Below are 23,638 nucleotides of genomic sequence, written 5' to 3' on the forward strand. Positions count from 1 at the left end.
TTGGCTCCATCTGTATTTTTACAGTATTGATGTGATCTGAAATGAGCTGAGCTCATCTAATTCCCTTGCTTATCTTACAAGCTAGGCAGCCACATAGAAAGAGGTGCCAAGAGGTGCCAAGGGTCCATCCCTGCTTCCTGTAAAATGTCTGGGCTTGTGAAACCCCTTTGTTAGACTATACAGGTGGACTAGTGAACTGGCTGGCCACATGAGGGGACACTGTAGGTATCATAAGGTAGCTGCCTTGGCTTCTTCATCAGTCATTTTATTGTCCAGGATAATGCGATTTTGCTTCCCTTTGGTGTCCTGAGCAGTGCACAACTGCTACTTCAAGAGTCAGGTTTATAGCCACAACAAATTGTAAGGTCTCTGAAGCATGCTTACTAGGAGACCCTCTTGGAGTGAATAGGCCTTGTTCCTTCACATAGAAGCATGGGTATGCACCATATGAAAGACAGACTTAGGAGTCAGTATAGATGTTGACTCTGGGCTTTGGGTATCCCAAGAGCCTGAGTGAGGGCTATTAATTCTGCCCTTTGGGCACAGTGACAAGAGCTGGGTAAAGGACCTGATTCCAACATCTCTGACTGGCTCACCACCAGACATCCAGGTTTCCTAACCACCTCTTAGGCAAAGGAGCTACCATCCTTAGGATTCTTAAAGGGATTGAGGATCCTTGTTCTAACTGCTGAGCTAGGAGTAAGACATCATACAATCATGTTAATGCTCAGTTAACTCCTTGGGATCAGGCAGAAAGGTGGCTTGGTTGAGGCCTTGACAAGTTTCATTGTCAATCTCGGGACTATCTAATAAGAGAATCTGGTGTCTTAAAATCCTGGCAGCTGACGTCCAGGAATGAATTGGCCCCTTGAGAAGCCTCTCAGGGTAATGAAGACGCTTTACCACAAAAGCCCATCCTTGAGTGAGTTTATGGATTTCAGGGACCAAAATACCCATGGTGACCAATGCTCACAAGTCTCCTGGCCGTTTCTTAGCTACAGGTCTAATTCCTCACTTAAGTAAACTATGGCTGATGGCTAGGTTGGGTGAAGACCCCCAGAGCAATGCCTTGTCCCTATTTCAGCGAGAGGGTATATTTATTTTGACTGGAAGCCCTAGTTCAGGGCCACTAGCATGGCCTGTTTTAGTTTCTAAAAAGCACAAGCTTCAAGGCTCCCAGTGAGGAGGTGGGTCTGAGCCCCATGACTATCCCTGAGAAGTTAGTGAAGGGGCTGAGCCTTTGCAGCGTATCTAAGGGGCCAGGTTCTACACAACCCAGTGACTCCCAGGAAGGCTTTCAGATGCGTAGTATGTTTCGGCTGTGGGAAGTCCACCATAGGCCGTATCCTTTCAGGGCTCAGAGTCCTCCTACCATGTGAGATCAGCAAACCTAAGTGAGCAACTCGAGCCTGGCAAATCTTGACCCTTTCACAGGATACAGGATAGCCTCAGGATCATCTATATACTGGAGGAATGTATTTCCTTCCTCCTTCCAGTACAGGAGATCTTGGGCTAAGGCCAAGTGAAGAGGAAAGCCTTGAATAAGAACTGTCCAAGGCACATGCCCTACTCCTGTGAGGATAATCTTAAAAGCAAAAAGATCTTGGAGATACAGAAAAAGGCATTCTTAAGATCCAGGACCAAAAACCAATTGGCTGAAGCTGGAATTGGGGCCAACAAGGCATAGCGGTTAGGGACCATTGGAGGCAGTAGCAACACAATTCACTGATGAGATGTAAATCTTGCTCTGGGCTCCATTTGTTTGGTCCTTTCCTTATCTCAATAACAGGGATTATTATAGGGGCTGACAGTTTCCCTGAGGAGTCCCTGTTGTAGCAGACCCTGAATAATGCAGCCCTTGTCTAACCTCTAGAAGAAGAGAATACTGCTTTTGGAGAGGGAAATGCATGGGGCCCCAAGGTGGACAAGGGCAAGCATGTCCTTTAAGGCTTTCCCCATTGTGTGTCCATCTGTTCAGATAGCTTGGTCTACCTGTCGTTCTTGGAGGGAGAAGATTCCTGCAGTACTAGGCCCTGGAGCAAGTAGGCCCTGGACTTGGGCTTCTGGTAGTAAGTTGCTCCCTAGTAGTAGGGTAAAGGCTTGGGCATTATTAGAAAGGAATGGGGGAAAATGGAGATCACCCCAAGCATAAGCCACAGGTTGGGAGAAGAATCTCTCCTTGGGCATCCCAAGACCTCCTGAACTATAGCAGTGCATGTAGAGCATGCCCAGGAGAAAAGGCAAGGACCAAGAGGTGGGTGCCCATATCAGAGAGAAAGCTGACAGGTTGGCCCCCAGCTATGAGATCAGCCTGGGGCTTCATAGGCTGGACAGGAAGGGGGGTTGGCACTGAGTAATGAAATCTGGGGAACTTCACTGGGAATATCATTGTCCTCTTTGAGAGCATTCATTATTCCGGTGGTTGGCCTGGGAAATGGAGCAGGGTCTAGATGGCCCTCATGGGGCTTTCCTCCTGAAGTTGGCTCTTCTTTTATGGAAGGGGCACTTCCTCTTGATAATTCCTGACTTCTGGCAGTGGTAGCAAAGGAGCCCCGTTTCCTTGGCTTGGACCGTTGGTTGAGACTCCCTGTAGTGCAGCCACTAATTTCACGTGTCTCCCATTCTTTTCCTGTTGAGTAACTGCCTCTGTTATATGAGATCTTGGTGGCTCCTCTCAACCAACCATCTAGTTCCAAATGGCCTTGCTCTGGGTGCATCACCACCTTTAGAAGTTTACACCGGATGTCAAGGGCTGACTGGGTCAGATTTATCTAATAAGAATCTCCCCTGTCACACTGTCAGGGATGATCAAAGTATGTTTGATCCTGGCATCCTTTAGGTGTTGTTCGAACATAGAGGCAGGGTTCTTTTACCTCCCGGTAGATTTGTCCTAGTTTTAGATAATTAATGAGCTTAAACTTTGTTCTCTTTAGTCCTTCTTTAATACAATGAAGGAAATGAAGTCCTGTTGTTTCTCTCAGCAGAGTCCCACAATTCCACCGCAGCTTATTTAAAGGGACCATACTGGCTCCAACAGGGCCACAAGCTCTTGGTTGTCCCTCTCTGCTTTGAGCTCCCTGGTGTGCTTCATATACAGTAAGCATTTCCATTTCAGATGGCTAAGCCTGAAACTGTCCCTTTATCCATGATTGAGGGTCTTACTGAGAAGAAAGGTCACATCTTCCCAGGTCAATCTAACCAGGGAAGGGACACTTTCAAAAGCTCTAATATAGCCATCAGGATCACCCGTGAAGCTTCCCAGCCCTCACCAATTCCCTCCAACTCCGACTAAGTAAAAGGGGCTTATTGGGCTCAGCCCTCAGGTTGGAGCCGAGAAGCAGTATCCTCTCACGTGGGGACATCAGTGCTGGTGGCTTGGCTTCTGCGTATGGCAGGTGTGGGTGTTGCTCCTTCTCCTTGTGGGGTGTGGACTTTTCCAAGGAGGAAGAGGGAAGCAGGGCTGCCGAGAGTGAAGGGTCTGAAGAATGCTAGCAGCCCAGTTGGGACGGACCTGAAGAATAAAGAGCTGCTCTAGGGCGCCGCGCTCCGTTTTCCCTTTCTCTTACAGAACAAATCTACCTGGAGGATGGCATTAAAATTAAGGGAGCTCTTGGGTATCCATTTTGTGTGGTTCCTCAGCAGGTATTGTCACAGAGATTTCTACCTCTGAACTACACACACCACCAGGTATTGTGTCCAGGAATCAGTACAAACAAAAACAAAAACAAACAAAACCAGAAACCAAAACCAAACGAAGGCTTTTCCCCTTAAGGCTTGAGGGGCTAAAACTTTTCAGTGTTCAAGCAAACACTCCAGGGAGAAATGTAGTGGGACAGTAGACATTTCAGGTCCTCTTTATGGGGCGTAAGGAAAAGGACACAATGAGAAAGTGCCCCCATTGGGCATCTGTGTATGGATTATTTCTCTTGTATGGACAGGGCATTCCCTGTCCTTCCAGAGAAAAGCAGGGGAATTACAGAAGAGATGGAAAGAGCGAGGAAGGGGGTGGTTGGGGCTCAGCCACTGTCAGGGGAAGGTGACAAATGCTCACTTTTCCTTGTTTATGGAGCTATACAAGGAACAGGTCTGTATGGGAAAGCCCAACTTCAGGAGAAGACATTCTGAGAATTATAGCTCAGGAATGGCCTGAAAGAAATGTCATTCTAATATGTGTGGGCAGAGGGGTTGCTAGGCATTATCGGAATCCTTTATCCCCTCCTCTCTCACCTGTAGGGTCCTACACTCTAACTGAACCAAGGAGAGTCACCACCAGCAATAGACAGGTCAATTTGAGTCCTTGATGAGATACAGACCAGGGTTTGGTCTCTTAGCAGTAGGTCTATGTAAGCCCCAGACCAAGAGCAGACCAGAAGGTGGAAGACAGTTTTCTTGGCATGTGGTAGGTCAGCATGTACCTCCAACAAGGCGTGGACCAGGAGACTGAAAGTCATCTAGCCACCAGCTTTCTGCAGAACACTTTATAAGCTGCATGAGGTTCTGATTCCTGCCAGCTTTTTCTGGACTTCTGGTAAGCCATGAGGGCTGCTGAGTCCCTGTGCCCTGCTGTTTAGCCATGTGAGGATGGACTTCACCTGGAGTGGGGTCCCCTATCACCCCAAAAGGCCAGCCAAGTAGTGGTCATGTGATCTCTAGAAAGAACTGAGATTGGAGTGCCCTTTGCATTCACTCTGTGTAGGCAGGGTTGTACTGATCATGTCTGGTGGTCTTTGTGGTCATCTTCTAATCCCAGACAAAACTCCAAAATATATCTCCTGTCTGGGTAGATCTGGAGTCACCAGTGTGCCATGGAATTTTCCTGTGCTTGTCTCTCCCTCCTATGTGAACAGAGGAAAAAGAGTCAGAAGATAGTGCAAAGCAAGAGGAAAACTTTGACAGAAGAGGGATACAAAGCTACTGGAAGAGTGGGGCCCCCAGAGCTGCATAACCACTGAGCATGGCCAGTGGTCCAGTTGAGGTGGTGGACTCTCCCTCTCGGGGCAGCCCTGCCCAATTGGTTGCTTTGTCTTATTGCTAGCCACCTTATCCTTGACAAAGGAGCCAAACGTGTTTATTGGAAGAAAGGTAGCCCCTTTAATAAATGATGCTGGTAAAACTGGCTTTCCACATGCTGAAGATTAAAACTAGACCTATGTCTATTACCATGTACTAAACTAAAGTCAAAATGGATTAAAAATCTAAATATTAAAACAGAAACAATAACTCTACTACAAGAGAAAGTAGGTAGAAATCTTGAAGACATAAGGGTAGGCAGAGACTTCATGAACAAAAACCAAACTGCACAGGAAGTACTTCATAGTATCAACAACAGGGCTCTCATCTTACTGGAAAGTTTTCTCACATCAAAAGAAATCTCCAACAAAGTAAAAAGAAAACCCACAAATTGGGAAAAGATTTTAGTTAACTGTCCCTCAGACAAAGGACTTATATCTAGTACACATAAATAATTAAAAAAAAATCAGCCCCCCAACATTCAAAGACCCAATTAAAAATTGGGCATCAGAGATGAATATAAACTTTGCAGATGAAGAATTATTCCTGGCAAATAAATATATGAAAAATGTTCAATATCCTGTCATTCATGAAATGCAAATTGAACAACACCAGGATTACATCTCACTCCAGAAAGAATGGCTATCATGAAGAAATCAACTAATAACTAACACTGGAGGGGTTGCGGGGAAAAGGAACCCATCTTCACTGTTTTTTTTTTTTTGCCCCGGAACCAGGGGTGGAACTCAGGCCATTGCACTTGCCAGGCAAGCGCTTATTCCACTGAGCCATCTCCCCAACCCCCCATCTTCACTGTTAATGGAAGTACAGACTGGTGCAACCGCTGTGGAACTCAGCATGGACATTACTCACAATACTAGAATTGGAGGTCTCATTCAACCCAGCTGTTCCCCTTCTGGGTATTTTTCCAGAAAAACTGAAAACAACATACCACAGTGATATATGTGCACCCATGTTTATAGCAGCATAATTTTTCATAGCTAAATCTTGGAAAGAACCCTAATGCCCATAAACTGATGAATGGATAAAAAGACTTTTTAAAAATGCATTTATTACGAGGTCTACAGGGTCTCACTACACAGATTGGACTCACAGCGATCCTCCTGTTTTCAGCCTCCCAAGTGCTAGGATTATAGGTGCACATCACCACGCCCAGTCTCAGTCACCATCTCAGGTGTGCCCAAGGGGTGGGGCTGGCACGGCACTCTGGGGATTGAACTCAGGTCCCTGTGTCTGCCTAAGCAGGTGCTCTAATCTGCTGAGCTATCTGGCCAGCCCAAGATGTGGTATTTTTATACAGTGGAGTATTACTCAGCTATAAAGAAAAACTTGAGGCTTTTATAGGTAAATAGATGCAACTCTAGACCATACTCATAAGTAAAATGCATCAGATTCACATGTGTAAATATCCTGTTGTCTCCCTAGTGTAAGAAACTGAAAGAGTAAATAAAATCCAAAAAGTACAATAGATATTGGGAAAAGGAAAGAAACTTTTCAAAAGGAACAACTGGGATGGGGGAAAGAAGAAAAAAAAGAAAGAAGGGGGAAAATATATATATATATATATATATATATATATATATATATTCACAAAATAGCTAAGATAATTGTACCACTAATTTCTATTGGTTTGTTGAAATAAATACTTAATGTTTCACTGTTTGATCAATTTTGCATGCTTGTATCTGGTAATTTGAGTAAGTACTGTGAAGATGACAATATGTAATATAGCAACCATTGTTATTGTTAATTTCCTATCATCTTGTTTTGAAATTCTGTATCATTTTTATTTTTTTTTATTCTCTTATAATAATACAAAATTAAAACCATTGTCTCTGTGACATGTTCTGATTAAAAACTCACAAGCAAAACACAAAAAACAAACTAAACAAACCACACATACAATGCATGATACAAATGGAAAGGCTAATGTGCTGTAATATTTGTTTTGCAATCTCAAAAGCAGCAGAGATCTTGAAATACAATTCATAGATGTAAACCAGAAGTACTGAGATTGAAATATACATGTATAAATCACATTTGGACTCCATGACCTGAAAGCTCCTATAAATTCGTAGTATACGCGAAGTGCACAACAGGCGAGATCAGCATGAGGGTCCTGGCATTTAGTGCTCCCACTCGAGACAGCTGCGGGTGTTCTGAGCCAGCGTGGCAGCCTGTTCCCTGGCAGCCTTACAGTCTCCTCTCCCTGTGGGCACAAGATTCCAGGGCCCGCAGCTGCTTGGTCAGCAGCTCCTCCAGCCATAGTTCGTATCAGTGCAATTTCCATCAACTGAGAGGACCTCTCCCTGGGTCTGCACAGGCTCCAGGCCGACTTCACAATAAAAACTAAGCCATATTACTATGCTGAGCTGTAAAAGGCTCATGTCAACAACTTCTGACATTGCCAGTCACACGGATAACCCACTACTATTATAGACTACTGGACTATATTGGATTATTTTGCTGAATTCACACACCTACAATATTTAAATGACAATGGAATTGTCATTTAAATGACAAAATTAAACAAAAAAGGGGATACAAACGAAGGACCATTTTCTATCTGTATATTCAAAATGGTTAGGATAGATATATAGCTACTTTCTCTTAATTCAATGAATAGAAAGATTTGTACTAATAGTGTTTGTGGACAGGATATCATGTCTGCATCTTGTACTATGAATAACCACTAAGAAGATAGCAATATGCAATGTATTAATTATTGAAACTGTCCTACTAATCGGTTTTGAAACTGTCTCATTGCTATTTGTTTCTCAATAAAATTATTAACAAGCAAACAAACAAACAAGTACACTGCTTCTCTTTCTCCCTGGCCTCCTCTGGGCTGATGTCAGTGACCAGGGTTTGTGCCTCAATCACAGCTCTTCTTCTGGCTTCCTGGGTACCTTGTGGAACTCGCCTCATCCAGCTGTCCAGTCAAACCCTTTAGTTGTGTCTTGGTGCTTCAGGAGGGTTTTGAACTTGAAGGAATTCATTTTTATTTCTCTCATCCTTGTGAAGACCTTTTCTATGTTCAAACTGGAAAAGGAATGGTTTTCAAAGTGGAATTGTTCTATCTCAGGTCAAATGCATGAGGAGTATCGTCTTTCTCCTCTAAATCCAAATCCTTCAGTAATTTGTTGGTGACTTCAACTCCCCCCTCCAGTGATTTCTGATCTCCACACGCCTGCTCTCACGAGAACATTCAGATCGGTGGCCAGCCCTGCAGCGTGTGCGGTGGGTGCCTGCAAGTCTCATCTCTGTCCACAGCCATCAGAAGCTCTGGGACGCCTCTAGTCCTGTTCACCTCACACATCACAGAGTGGATTTTGGTGATGGAAGGATTTGCCTCCTTGGAAAGTGGCAGGGAAGGCTGCTTTTCCACGCAGTCTTTGATAATCTCTTGCATGGCACAGACTCTGGTCAGTGTGCGGTGCATTGCTTTCAGCCAGTTTTAACGTGCGCTGGCCTCATGATGACATCCTGGGGGCCTTCCATGACTTTATCAGTTATGCAGCGGCCTTTGCCATAAGCGGGCACAGTGTTCCCTTCCATGAGGGCCCGGGCTTCCTTGAGGATGTTCTGTGCCTTGCTTTGGTGTGGATGGTTTGCACTGTGCTCCAGCGCTTTCCGAGGGCTTCATCTCCTGTGCGCCCCTCTCCTGGCTTGCTGAACGACTCCTTTTCCTTCTGCGTGCATGTCTCTCTGCTTTGTTAGAATTTTCTCCAGTTGTGTGTAGTTCTGGGCACTTGACAGACCACTGATTACTACTTTTTACTTCCTTTTACCTTTCCTGAAGCCCAGTAATGGAGGGTTATTGGTTTCCCTTGCCCACACTTTTGCTGTGTCTGCTTGCACAGGCATTCCATGAAGAACCTGGAATGCCTGGCTTAGCACATGTTTCACGCTCTGGGGTTTCTATCCACCTGCTCTCCCCAGGAGGACTGTCCGCTGAGCCAGTTCCATAGACTTCTGAGCCTCGGTCCCTGCTCCCTGAGCACCCTGTCCTCCTGCCCAGTTCCAACACAGGGAACTTTACAGGGGGTGGCTAGAGTTGGCCTGGCCATGGTGAAGGGACCAGCCGTGGCTGCATGTACTGGCAGGATGGTGGCCTCTCTCCACCAGCCCCCTGGCCCACTGCACTACCACCTGACTTCACAATGGGCCTCAGGCTAGGGTCTGGCCTCAGAGGGGTGGTCTCTGGGAGCCCCATGCTCAGGGAGGCTGGGCTGTGCTCCTCCCAGTGTCTGAAGGTGAAAAAGTTCTGAAGATGGATGGTGATGACAGTTGTGCAGCTGTGTGAATGTAGCGAATGTCACTGAACTGTCAACTTGGAAATGGCACGCCTATACGCATGCAATATATTTTATGTGGGTCTAAGTATCTGCCAAAAGCCTCCTGTGTTTGGAAGGTGATAGAGTGGATAGTGGGCAGTACTGTGCTCATCCGTGGATTCATGCAGGGATGACTTCCGTAGCTAAACCTACTCTTAGGAGGTTGGGGTTGGCCAGGAGGGGAGGTCTGATCACTGGGAGTGCGGCAGGGTGTATTGTCTTTCTGGGCTCCTCCCTCCCCTCCTGCTTCTGGGCTGCCATGCGGTGAGCGGCTGTTCCATGTCCCCTTTCCCCTGGAAGCCCACCCATTAGGGGCTGGAAGTGTGGGCCGCAATGTACTTTTCCTCCTATAAACCATGGGTGTTGGGTGCTGTGTTTCATGGGTGGCAAAGTGACTGAGACACACCCGTGTATCCACTTGAGATCATTTCCAGTACCCCTCGCCCCAAATCCAGGTGTGCTCAAGTTCCTTATAGGAAATATTGTAGTGTTTGTGTATAATTTACACAATCCTCCCATGTACTTTAAATATCTCTAGACTACATATTACGTTTAGTGCAGCGTGAAGGCTATATTAACATTTGTACTGTACAGTAAAGAATGTTATATTTTATGTGTATGCTGACACAGAAAAGATGAAATCAAGGGAAATAAGTGGAAGCTTAAGGGAAAAGTGGGGGAGACAAGTTTCCAACTTGTATACTTTCCCAAAATTCACAAATTCTGAGTTAGCAAAGTAGGTATTAATAAGATACTGCTTTTATACATTTTGGGGGACATTCTTAGGGTAACAGGAAGAGTAATTTCAGTTCTATCCCAGTTCTAGGAACTTTTCTTTGTTACCTATACTGGCACTTGCTTGAGGATTTGCGCGTGTGTGCGTGTGCGCCCGTGTGTGTGCGCGTGTGTGTGCGCGTGTGTGCGTGTGCGCGCGTGTGTGTGTGCGTGTGTGTGCGTGCATGTGTGCATGTGTGCATGCAGACGGGGCAGTGACAGGTGGGTTTGCTACATTACTTCTAACACTTCTTTCTGTGATGTCGTATGCGCCGGAGGGTCGTGGGGCTGTGGGTGTGGCTTTCTTCACTGCTTCTGCGTGCACCCTGGGCCAGGTGCTGAGCAGCTCTGTGCCGGGGCCCCTGCAGGGGTACTTCCTCAGAAGATAAAGTGAGCCTCTTTGGGTGAATATCAGAAATGTCTTTGCAGTTACACTTACTCCTGTCCCACTAAGCTCAGAGCCATCCTCCCTCCTCTCCCAGGAGGTGGCTTAGGGGGCCCTCTGCTGGGGTGCCCTCTGGGATACAGTCTCCTGCCTAGCTGAGGGTGAGGGCTGTCAGATCCAGCCACTGAGCTCATCTGGTTGCTCCCCTTCTACGTGATGGCAGGCGCGTTCTCCCTTCCTTGGAGCCATGTTTGCTTTGGTGAACAGCATCCCCTGCTAGAGCACAAGCAGTTTGATGGCAGGGTTGACGCCTTGCTCTTCTCTGCAGCCCGCACAACATCCGGGTCAGTGCGGAACTGTTTACTGAAGCAGCTCCCACCACCGGAATGGAAGTGTCGTGCTCAACAGATGCTCGATCTGGTGTCCCAGAGTTGCTTCAGAGTGCTCCAGGGCTCTGCGGTCTGTTGAAGGAAGATGAACTTACACGCAGCAATGGTGTGCGCTTAGTACATTATTGGATTCTGATCTTCGGAAGCAAGATAATCCCCCGGGATGTGGGGTTTCTTTCTAGCTCTGAATCTTTGTCTGATCTGATTGTCTTCAGACCTTGTGCCCTCACCGTGACAGATAGGATTAAAATTCCTTCTGTGAAAGGCAGACGTGGTATTCATTTATTCTTCACTGTGCATTTATACCTGAGTCATGTCCTGTATCCTTGAACATGAAAGTGTGAATCCTTTCCCTGCCTTCTCTGCAGCTCTCCAAGCCCCAGCATGTCCCCTCAGGAGGCCAGTGTTCCTTCCTTGTGGAGCCTTAGTGTCACGAAGGGCAGAGCAGACAGCGATGTGCCAAACCTGGCCATGCATTTTGTCCTGTTGAACCTTGGTTTTAAGATCTTGATGTAAATTCATGGGTATTGTGCTTTCTTAAGCTACATTTCAGATTTCATATTTTAAAATGAGTATTGTCTAGCCAATGTATATTTTAATTTCTTCTCCATGTACTATATATGCTAGGATTTAAAAAAAAATTTCAGGATCTCAAGAAGCTGGTATAGAGCATAAATTGTGAACAATTGATATATATATATCAAAGAAAATAACTCACGGTGTTAACCATAGTTTGGAGGGCGTGGTGGGATGGACCGGTAGTGAAGCTGCATGCCCTGGAGGTTGGGAATGGTTGCTGATGGGGAAGGCATTGGGAGGTGAAGGATGGCGCGGTTAGAGAGATGGGCGCAGCACAGCAGGAGCAAGTGCACAGGATTCCTGCTCTCTAGCCTTGCTGGAAGGCACTCTGCTTCCCACAAGTCCTCAAGCAGATTTTCCAGGCACCCAGCTGAGCTGCAGATAGAGGCTCCTGGATCTGTCCTAAGCTTCTGCCTGTCACCTCCTATCACCTCCACTGGGTGGAGCAGGTGGAGAGGGAACCTGTATAACCAGGCCCAGCAGGTCTGTGTTGAGGGACTCTGGCCTTCTACCTGGAATCTTTCCTCTTCTGAGCAGGCGGCTGCACAAGAGCCTGAGGCTGCACCAGCCTCCCTCTCCCAGAGAGACCAGCTGTTCTTGGGCCATGTGAGTAGCATAGGCCACCTAGGGGGTTTCACAGAGTGGGACTGGCACAGCTGCCTCCCAGTCACGCTCAGAGCCCACCTGTACTCTGGCCTCACCCTCCTTCCTACTTCTGCTTGCTGAGCCTCTGAGCTGACTGCACTCAGGCCAGGGAGGAAGCATTGCCTTCTTGGGCAAAGAGCATCACAACCCTGCTCTAGGTGAGGCTGATGGCTGAGCCTGGGTATTGAGTTAATCCAAGGGGTAAGAGATCAGGTAGGATGCTACTACAAGTGTGGGTGGATTTCTGGTCATAGTGATGTCAAAATCCTTGTCTAAAAAGAAAAGAAGGGAAAAGAAGAGTAGAAAGGGGACCTATGGTTATGGGACACGGGATCTTTCTAGATATCTTGAGTCTCTCTGTGTAGGCTTCCTCTGCTCCTCCTGGTTCATTCCAGAAGTGCTCTCCATAGCAGCTGTGAGTGCCCCTGCCCTGCTGCTGTGCTCTTCTGTCTTCCTGAGGCTCAAGATTGCTGCTGTGTGGGAGCTCTGCTTCTCAGCTGTCTCTGGAAGCCCACTGGTGGGAGCTGGACCTGTGAGCCTGCAGACAGGCACAGGAGGGTCATCACGTGTTTCTGCCACTGCCATGTCTCTGGCAGGTGGTCTTAGTACCTTGGAGAGCCTGTGGCTCTCTCTACTTCCTTCTGCTCTGGCAGGAGCTATGATTTCCATCAGAGCATCCATGGTGCACCCTTTGTGAGAGGCTCCCAGAAAAGAGCATGTAGGATTCGAACAGAAATGAACTTCAAGCAAATTATTTCCCACCTAACATTCTTCTTTTAACATGACTGGCACTTGGATTTAAAAACATAAGTGTAAGGTTTTTTTTAAGTAAAAAGACAATGTAGATTTCACTGGACTCAAATTTTAAGATGAAAATTATTTTCCTTTGGTCATTGAAGCCAGAATTCAATGTTGTGTCTCTAATTTCATTTTGGACTCTTTATTCATAGAGACCATTTTTTCTGGTTTTCCTGAAGGTGTAGAATCTGTCTTTGGGTCTTGCTCTGCTATTTCCTGGCCTCCCACAGCCCTGGCCTGATGTTCCCAGGCTAGTCTAGTTCTGATGCTGTAAAGAGCACTACATCCTTGGAGGATGAAATACCAGAGAAAGGTGGAGTCCCCATCTGACTGGGGCAAGTGTGACCAGCCATGCCTTCTTCACAGTTCTTTCTGTATATTTTCATCATGTCTACTGGTTTCAATTTCCTTGGCCTCTGTTGCAAAGGAAGTGGAAACAGAACTCTTCTGTCTTCCTGCTGTTTAAGTTATTATCTTGCCTGGTGGTTTTGAAGGCAAAGGGTAGAGAAAAGGGGGGTGTTAGAAACCCAACAAGCCTGAATGTTGCCCCAAACTTTGGTAGATTGGATCTGAATTTGGGGGTGGGGAGGGGCAAAGAAAAGCTCTCTAGGCTTCGAATAATTATCACTAAATGGGAGGAGAGTAGACTTTCCTGGGTGGAGGGCTACATTTTCCCTCCCTCTGTTACCCTGCTTGCTCTCCTCCCACCTGAGTTTTTGTTTCCATCTTCCCTGTACTGTAAGCTTCCAAAATCCCTTTATGCTGGGTGGCATCAACTTTCCAACGTCTTGGAGTTGGCAGGCGTGTGTCTTGGCCTATGTTGTCTCCAAATGCTCAGTCAGAGAACAGGCAGCTCATCCTTCCAGAATTAGCATTGATGTCACACATCAACGAGACCACAGTCTGGCTCAATGGGGTCTTCAGTGCCCAGTGTCATGTGCTCAGCACCACAAAGATGCTGGAATCATGTGTGCTCTGGGATTGTGTGTGTGCCAGAACCATGTGCTTTCCAGGACCACGTGTACTCCTGGACAAGGCAAGATATTAGATTGTGGCCAGCTGGCTGGGCACATCACAGAGATCCAGGACATATGTGTCCAAGCCTTACACCTGGGACCAATCAGAAAGTGCTCTTTTCGATGCTTTTGATATGAAATCAAGCAGGTTTTCAATAGTCTGAACTAGATCTGACATCAGCCTGAAGAGTGGATGGTACAAAAGAGGGCAGCCATTAACCTTGTGGCCATGGTAAGCTCTTTCAGCGCCCCACTCTCACCTGAATAGTGTACTTCTTTTCCTACCTTAATCGGGCTGTACTCACTCTGTGGAACATACATTTCCCCCTCCCTTCAATAGATGTCAAACCTTGCTAACTTTTGGGCTTTTGTGTTCAATTCTTTGCTTAGGAAATCTCTAGAGGACCTAATGGCACCCCAAGATCTTGGTAACAAGTCTTGTATATTCCGGTACCATGTGTGATCTGGGACGATGTGTGATCTGGGATGAAGAATGGCCAGGTCTGGAGTGAGGGTTTGTCTCACCTCTCACTATGGGTCGCTGTGTGCCTATAAGTTGTGTCCATTGCTGCCTGTCATGTATTTGTATCTCTGTCTTGCCTAATACGTGACATGGTAGGGCCCTGAGCCCATGGCACGTATGGGCTGATAGAGGCATCAGACTGGGCTGCTCAGGAGTCATCTCTGAATCTCAGTGGCCTTGCTATAAAGGGGATAATGGTAATTCCTGCCTAGTTTGCTTACATGGTCTTGGTAGGGAGCAAATGTAATGAATGTGGATGAAAAGACTTTATGAAGGCAATGGAATATGAAAAAGTAACTGATCTTTTTAAACCAATACACTTAGGGATGCCAGGTGCTATTCTAGGTCATCTACATTTAGTAATTCAGTTTACCTAGTGATCTATCTCTTTGTGACAGTGGCATGTTAAAGTCCTCCATTCCAATTGTATTATTGCTTATTTAAGTTTTCATGGCTATTGAAATTTGTCTTATGTAGGTAGGTGCTCCTATATTAGATGCATATATATTTATAATTGTTATTTTTTCCTTTTGCAGTTTTCCCTTAACAAGTATATAGTGATCTTCTTTATCTCCTTGACTGATTTTTGGTTTGAAGTTAATACTGTCAGCAACCAGAATAGCTCACACTGCTTTTTCTGGTTTCCTGTGGCATAGAGAATTATTTTCTATCTTTTGACTTTGAGTCTGTGAATTTCCTTTTCAGTTAAATATGTTTCTCGTATGCAGCATATTGTTGGATTTTGTTTCTTAATCCACCCTGCTAGTCTGTTTCTTTTGATTGGTGTATTGAGGCTATTTGCATTGATTGTTATAACTGGTATGTATTGGCTTATCTTTGTCATGTTATTTTTCTGCTATACGTTCCATACTTTCCCCCTTTTTAAAATTTCTTGCTCTGTTTGGTGGTCCCTTTCTATTGTTCTTGAAGATTTGGTTGTTTCTGTCTCTTTCTAGAATATCTGTCAGTACTCTTTGTAGGGTTGGTTTGGTGTTCATGAATGTCTTCAATTGTTCTTTGTCATGGAAGGATCTTATCTAGCCATTGAATTTGATAGGTAGTTCTGCAGGTCATATCCATCTGGGTTGGAAGTTATTTTCTCTCAGGACCTGAAATATTTCCCTCCAAGCTTTTCTTGATTTGATGGTTTGTGTTGAAGAACTTGCCATGATTCTGATGGGCTTTCCATTGTACATGATCTGTTTCTTCTCTCTAGCAGCTTTTAACATTCTATTATTTTGATGAATTTCTGAGATCTTGATTATTTTCTGTTTAGCTGGAGATTTATTTTGATTCTGGCTGTTTGGAGTTCCATTATATGGCTCTCTTCTTCTGTATGTCAGATTCTTTTCTCGTGTTTGGAAAATTTCCTGCTAGCACTTCTGCAAATAGTCTTTTAATGTCATTTGTGCTGTCTCTTGCTGCTTCATTGATACCTATTATTCTTACATTATTTTTCTTTACATTGTCTTATAGCTGCTGAATTGTTATTTCCTGGTTCTTTGTTAGTTTTGTGAGGTCTTTTCTTTCATGTTCATTAGCTGCACTGCTGTCTTTGAGGTCTGAAAGTATCTTTAGTTTTGTTCAAGCAGCTTTACCAGCTTTCAATGGAATTCTTAATTTCCTGGGTATCTATTTAAATCTGTTTCATGCATTTTAATTCTTTCTTGTATTGTTCATTCAGTGTTTGTATCATTTTTCTATTCTATTCTATTCTTTTTTTTTTTTTTTAGTCTAGGTCTTCTTTAGCTGTGGAGAGCAATTCTTTCACAATTGTTGTCATTTCTTTTTTGACTTGTGAGATTATTTCTGCTCTTATGTCTTCTATAGCCTGATGGACTTGTTTCTTTACTTCAGTTGCTATCATTTCAGAAATTTCAGGGATGTGATTTCCAAGTTCTTGTATGTCTTTGTCCCCTGGATTTATTCTGAGAGCTGGAGGATTGAGATTGCCTTTTGCTGCTGCATTTTGGCATTTCTGAAGCTCCCAATAATCACTCAGGTTTAGCAAGGGTGGCAGAGCGGTGGAGCGTGGGTAACTACTGGCAAGGTTTCTGCTATCATAGGGAGCAGGACAGGCCGCACCAAGGCTCTCACTACCAGTAGGGGTGGCTGGTACTCAACCAAGCTTCAGTGTAGTGGGTGTGGGCTGGATTCACCAGGATCTCATAGGCTGCTTAGAATCCTCCTAAGTTCTTAAAAGGTTGGATCAGTGCCAGCAAAAGCTCCATGCCTGCAGTTGGGGGCCAGGGGATGCAGCTCACCAGAGTCCCATGGGCCACCCAGAGTCCTCCAAACTTCTTGAATGGTTGGACCAGGTGCCAGGAAAGCTCTGCCTCGTAACTGAGTTTAACATAACAACCCTATGGTTGTTAGGGACTTTTATTTTTCTGTCTTTCTTTTCGTGGTTTTTTTTTTGTATTTAGTACAGGGTCTCATTACATAGATCGTACTTGTAGTGATTCTCCTGATTTCAGCCTCCCAAGCACTAGGATTATAGGTGCGCACCACCATGCCCAGTCTCAATCGCTGTCTTAGCTCGCCTGGGGGGTGGGGGTGGGGGACTGGCATGGCATGCCTGGAATTGAATCCCGGCCGCTGTGTGCTGCCTAAGCAGGTGCTTTAATCTGCTAAGCTATTTGGCCGGCCCTAGGAACTTTTATTATTGTTTTTAAAAATCTTTTATTTATTTCTCTATTTGGTACAGGGTCTTGCTACACAGCTCAGACTCATAATGATCCTCTTCTTCCCGCCTTCCCAGTGCTGGGATTACAGGTATGCGACACCATGCCTGGTTTCTGTGGTTGGCATGGTGCGCCTGGGGCTCAAGGGCCGCACAACATGAGGTACCAGTAATTGAACCCAGGTCCTTGTGATTGCCAGGCAGGCGCTTAGACCACTGAACTATCTCCGCAGGCCTGCTAGGCACTTTTATGCCCTTTCCATTTTACTGATAAGGAAATAGGCACAGGGACGTTGTGGGAAGTCACACAGCTAAAAAGTGGTACCTTCGTTTTTTGAATCAGGCTATGAGGTGTTTGTCTTCGCTCCCATTCCTGTGGCACATATGGGTGAGGAAGTCAGGTTGGGAAGCCACACACAGGCCTCCAGTCCCCTGGGGAGATGAAAGGATGGATGAAATGTGTCCCTGGCAGCCACCTGGGAAGCAGAGCGTGGGTGTGGGGACTTGGAGAACTCATATCCTTACAGCTCTTGTGCTGTTCAGTGAGCAGCTGAAGCACAGGCCTGGACATTGGGCTGTGTCGCATGCTGACACTCTGGCTGCAGGTCATTGTGTCCTATGCCTCTCCAGGTCAGAAGAGCTCACTCTGAAAGAGTCCTGGCAGGATGCTGGAGGCCCAGGAGCCACACAGCTTCAACCCCTGAGTTTGTACTGGGGTATTGCATGCCTTGCGGCAGTGCTGGCCGAATCCTCTGCTTGCAGAAGGGCCCAAGGCACTCGCTGATAATTTGCATGTTTGAGAGCAGCACCTCCTGAGGGTTGTCAGCATTTGCACATAACCTCAGGCCTAGACCCCTCAGCTATCCTGGCTCATGATAGATGAATCCAGAGATGACCCCTCAACTCGGGCCCATTCTTGCTAGCCAGTGAGATTTTCTGTTTTCCCTTCTCTTCCAGGTGGCAGAGAGTGCTCAGCACGGGCAGCATGCCATCGGAGGCGGCGGCTGGCACGGAGGCCAGGCTACATGAGAAGCATACCTGGGCCTGGGATCAGGTTCCTCCCTGCAGTGGCAGATACAACATTCTGTGTCCCAGGAGGGGTGAGTGGTGAGGAGTCCCATCACTCTGCATCTGGGGCTGGACACTGTGCCCTTGGCCTGAGCGGCCAATGTCAAGGCCCCTCTTCGAAGTGTCCTGCTTGCAAGAGCTCACCAGCCCCTACTGTGGTCTCTGTGGGCCACCTAAATCAGGCCCAGACCTCTGTGAGCAGAGCCTCTGGGGCCCCAGTACACTTTGGGATTCAGCTCAGAACTGGCACCAGGCTTATGGACAGGCTGTGCAGCTCTGGGGACACTGGGCTTCGACAAGAGCGTTTGTCTGTGGACAGTGGCAAGACCCCAGTCACTAGCCAGGATACAGCCTGCAATGGAGGAGCAGGAGGCGCCCACGCCACAGACTCTTCGGCACCAGCAGAAGCAAGTGGCCACCACTGCAGGGTCCAAAGAGGCCTCTTCACCCCACCAGCCCCTTCTGGTCCCCATGAAGCCTTTGCCTCCCGCTTCAGCTTCATTCAGCTCTCTCTTAGCTCTGCAGGGAAACATGGAGAGGCAGAACGCTGCCCGCCATCCAGAGAGGCTGAGTGCCCTCATGAAAGCTGTGCCAACATCGGAGCTGTGCCTTCCAGCTCAGACAGGCCCCATGGAGACCCTGGATATCTCTCAGGGTCCTTCTATCCTGCAGCTACCCGGGGCTCTACAGACTTGGCCCAGGAGGAAGGGAGCAGCTTATGCCCAGAGTGGGACCTGCTTTCTTCCCTGGACCTCGATGCAGGCTCTTCCTTGGGTCCCACGCTGCCTGGCTGCTGTGGTGACAGGGGCTGCAACTCAGGAGATGCTCATGGTTGGGATGCCCTGCTCAGGAGATGCGAGCCTGTGCTGCACGACTGTCTGCAGAGCGGCTTGAGGCAGCTGGAGGTCAGTGTCTCCACCGTGCTGGTCATGGCTGAGAGCTCAGGGTGGCACTGGGCTTAGGGTGGGGAGGGACCATGGCTGAGGGCTCTTGGAGTTTGCAGTAGCTCCTGTGGTGGTGGCTGGTCACAGAGGTCTCTGTACTGTCTCCTTTATCTCAGCCTGTACCCAGAAGCTCTTTTCCATCTCTGTGTGTAGTATACGGAGGCTTGTTCTCCACTGGAGTGCTGGCTCCTCTACAGCTCCTGGCCAAGTGAGGTGTAGTTTGCTCAGCTAAGTTTGATTTTGAAACAGGAAAGTGAGGGCAGAGGAGACTGAGATAGTCAAAGTTTAGAAGGGTGCAGGATGTCGAATCAGGGACTTCCTGCATTGGAACCCTGATCTTCACCTGCCCATTCCCTGATCTTACTCTGTCCCATACAGGGAGAGCTGCCCTCCTCAGAGCCAGGAGATTTCATTTCTAGCCATTAATACCTCTAGCTCTGTTTCCTTACTGAGAGGCAACACCACCTCATAGGACTGTTCTGAGGCTTTAAAGAGGAGGTAGGAACCTTGGAGTTGGAAAGTACATGGCTGGCCTTGTGCTGCCACTGTCCTCTGAGAGGTGGCTATGGCCAGATTGGGCAGAGCTGTTCTACCCTAAGCAGCTCCCAGAGAAACCTGTAGGGACATCGGAGACTGACCTGGTGGGCTGCATAGACTCTGAAATGGTGTGTTTAAGTGTGTTTATGTATATGCACAGGAGCAGGAAGTAGAATATCCATTCATGTAGCATTTGGAAGGAGAATCTAGAAAGTTTGAAGTCCAAGTTATTCCCTGCAGATGCATCTCATCTGCTCCCAGTTCTGTCCCTGTAGCCTGGTGTCTCCTTTCATATCCCTGTTTGTCCTGTTCTGGCCCTCAGGGATCTCAGCTGCCCACCGACTTGTGACTTGGGGAGAGCATGCAATCAGGTAGAGATGTGACCTTCTCTCTGGGAGGTGCTTAGAGCCCCTGAGGTAGACACATACTCCCACCACATCTGCTCTGAGGGTGTCACCTGTGAAGGTTTGAATGAACCAAATCCATTGAGCTCCTTGGCCAGAGCCAAAGCATCCTCCACGTCCTTACCCCCACCCCACCGCACCCTACCTCACCCATCTCTGAGCCCATGCCATCTTGCCACCAATCCATAATCCTTGGCCACGGCCACTGCCCTGGCTCAGACGTTCCTTAGCTTTTGCTAAGGTTTTGCAAGGAATTCTTGATCCAGTCCATTTTCTCTGTGTCTATTTTCCACTTCATCTTCAACGGGGCTAATCAAGTTGGCTCTACAGCACTGATGGCTGTGTTATCCTGTGCCTGCAGTCTTCATTGGCTCTGTGATGCCCTAGGTCAGTATTTGGTTCCTTATCCTGACAATGGAGACCCTGCTCACTTGGGTCCTAGTGGCCCTAACTCCTCCTCTTGCTGCTTTAGCTGATGACAGGGAAAGTTGTGTCTCCTGCCTTTGATCTCCATCTCCCTCTGCCTACGGTGGCATCGTCCCCTCCACCTTCCTCCTTGTTTAGTACAGATCAGCAACCACTTTCTTGGGAGAACTTTCCTGTCCTCTAGATCAAATGAACCCTTCCTTTCACTACATTCCTGTGGCCCCTGCCTGCTATGGCACTCAACACCATCAATCATGGTTTGTCTCTGGTCCATGCCCCATGCAGCTGTGAGCTCTGCATCCAGAAGGGTTTCTCCTAGACAGTGCAGATGCCCAATACCTAGTGCTTCCTGCCCCTCAGCAGGGGCTCAAATAATGTTTTTCAGTGAAGTAATTAATCTCATGATGGTAGGCCACAGATATTTGACAATTTCTTTACTTGAATATCCTGGGCAGGAGAAGAGAATCTGAGAGAGAGGAACTCGAAGGCCCAGGGCATCGGTGGAGGCTGTCCCTGGGACACTCTCCCTGGTCTAAGAGGCAGTTTTCAACCATGTATTCTAGAGATCTTTATTTTTTTAATTTTTATTTTTAGTGTTTTTAAAATTAATTTTATTGAGAAATAAATAGCAATGAGACAGTTTCAAAACCGATTAATAGGAGTTTCAATAATTAATATAGTACATATTGTTGTCTTTGTAGTGGTTCCCCATAGTACAAGATACAGACATGATATCCTGTCCAAATACTATTAGTACAATCTTTCTTCTCATTGAATTAAGAGGAAATAGCTGTATATCTATCTTAACTATTTTGTATATACAGATATAAAATGGTCTTTCCTTTGTATTCCTTTTTTGTTTAGTTTTGTCAGAGATGGGTATTCTATTGCCATTTAAATATTGTAGGTGTGTGAATTCAGCAAAATATTCCAATATGGTCTGGTAGTCCATAATAGTAGTGGGTTATCTGTAGGACTGGCAATGTCAGAAGTTGTTGACGTGAGCCTTTTATAGCTCAGCATATTAATATGGCTTTACTTTTTATACTTTTCTGCTGGATGGTTAAGACCAAGATAAAGCAAGACCTATATAACAAGAATGTAACTTTTGTATCTGCCAAGGTCAGTCAAATCCCCTCAGGATTTATCCTGGAACCCTGTACCGCAGTTTGTAGATCCTTTGTCAGTGTCAGCCATGTGGATGAGTCACAGCCATTGCTTGACCAGTTTGCTATCTGTGAAAGCCTGAGAGAATGTTTTCTCTCCATATGACTCTCCTTAGGGCACACTCTACATCATCAATCCCTTTCCTCTGTGGCCCCATACTCTCCTTGATCAGAAAATTTGGGACACAACTGAGTTACAAGATGTTACAGTATAGGGTTCTCCTATGTCCTGGGTCTTCACTGACCTTGAAAGGCTAGGGCCAGAATGTTGGCTGTCCTTGCAGCCCTTCTTTTTCTCTAATTTTTGGCCTGCAAACTTAAGTTGTTAACCCTCCAGATGAGAAGCTTAATGATATTATTACCCTATAACATAGGCTGTTGAGCTTAACCTCACTATCTGTCTTAGAGATCTTTAAACAAATCCCAGCAACATATCTGCATTTCTCTATCTGAAAGATCTAAGTTTTGAGTCAGGTGAGGCGATAGAGCATGAGTGTAAAGGCTAGCTTTGTTCCCTGCAGATACTCATACAGAGGCTTGCCTTGGCCAGGGGCATTTTTAGGGTTCTCTGGAGGAACAGAATCAATAAAAAATGTATATATAATTATGCAAGGGAGTTTTTAAGTAGGACTACAAGATCAGAGGCAGGAGAGTTTACAATGATTGCCCAGTGAAGAGTGAGGGGATTCAGTAGCTTCTCAGCCCAAGAAGACAGCAGCTGAAGAGCAAGAGGGACCAAGGCTGCACTGCCAGTCCAAGGCCAAAGGCCTGGGAGCTCCCTGGGGAGTTGCTAATGCATTGTAAGAGAGTCAGCATTAGAAGGCTGAAGAAACTAAAGGCAGTGGCAGCAAAGGGCCAACCTGCTCAGGAAGACTGGCGCTCTTAAAAACTGGGCGCACTTCCTTCTTTCTCTTTTGATTTCCTCCTATTGGTTTGGTGCCACTCACAACTGGAGGACCATTTGCTGGCCTACATGTTATTCATCCACAGACACACTAGGAACTGTGCTTTACTAATCTACCAGGTGTTTCTTAATCCATTCAATTATTTTTGTTTGTTTATCTGGTACAGAGTCATGCTACTCAGCTCAGACTCCTCAGTGCAGGGATTACAGGCATGCATCATCATGCCTGGTTTTGGTGGCCAGCATATTGAACCTGGGGTTCAGGGTCCAGCATGGCATGAGGTACCAGGGATTGAACCTAGGTCCTTGCTCTTGCCAGGCAGGCACTTAGCCCATTGAGCTGTCTGCCCAGCCCTTTTAATTCATTTAAGTTGACATACTATGTTCAACAGTCACACGAAGAGTACAAGGCAGTCCATCAGCGCTGGCCCTCTTGGTTCTGGTGGCGATGGTGGTTCTCCTCCCTTTTGACTCATTTACCCAAATATAGATACATCTTCCTGAGGATCTGGAGCTCTGAATACACCAAGATCTGTGAGGCCCCAGGCAGATGTGGCTCCCTCAGTGCTGTTCTTTCTGGACTTTTTATGCCAGGTCTGGGAACTGCTGGTTCCCTAGAGGGCCTGTGAGCTGAGATTCCAGGGGTTGTGGCCTGATTTAACTTTAGTTGATGAGTTTTATTCTGTTTTTATTTTATGTTTTGAGACAGGGTCTTATTAGGGAGTTCAGGCTGGCTTTGAACTCACTATGTAGCCTAGGCTGGCCTCAAACTGACAGCAATCTTCTTGCCTCAGCTCCCAAGTGCTGTACCATACCAGGCTGAGTTCACAAGTTTCAGTTTTAGAAAGAAAAGTACCAGCCCTAAATACATAGTTCCTTTTCTCTCTACTGCCTGCACTCAGTTCAGAAATGAATAATCAGTGACAACCTTCCAGAAGGCTCTTCCTTAGGAGAGCAGGTGTAGCTACTGCTAGGGTTTGTGTGCAGACTGCAAGGCTGGAACTCTTGGGGAACCTGGTCCTGGCTCCC

General features: G+C 46.5%; 1 protein-coding gene and 1 pseudogene across 1 annotated transcript in view; one reads left to right on the forward strand and one right to left on the reverse strand.

Annotated features, from left to right (window-relative positions):
• Positions 1-17,770, reverse strand: part of LOC101588280 — a 39,332-nt pseudogene extending 21,562 nt beyond the window's left edge.
• The window catches only part of Disc1 (disrupted in schizophrenia 1), a 352,530-nt gene that overhangs the window by 40,969 nt on the left and 287,923 nt on the right, over positions 1-23,638 (forward strand). The window contains exon 2 of the mRNA XM_023700878.1: positions 18,118-19,133. Within this exon, the coding sequence (XP_023556646.1) occupies positions 18,118-19,133 (1,016 nt within the window). The remainder of the gene's footprint in view (positions 1-18,117; positions 19,134-23,638) is intronic.

The sequence above is a fragment of the Octodon degus genome, unplaced genomic scaffold (assembly GCF_000260255.1).
Source record: "Octodon degus isolate 3935 unplaced genomic scaffold, OctDeg1.0 scaffold00127, whole genome shotgun sequence".
Taxonomy (NCBI): Eukaryota; Metazoa; Chordata; class Mammalia; order Rodentia; family Octodontidae; genus Octodon; species Octodon degus.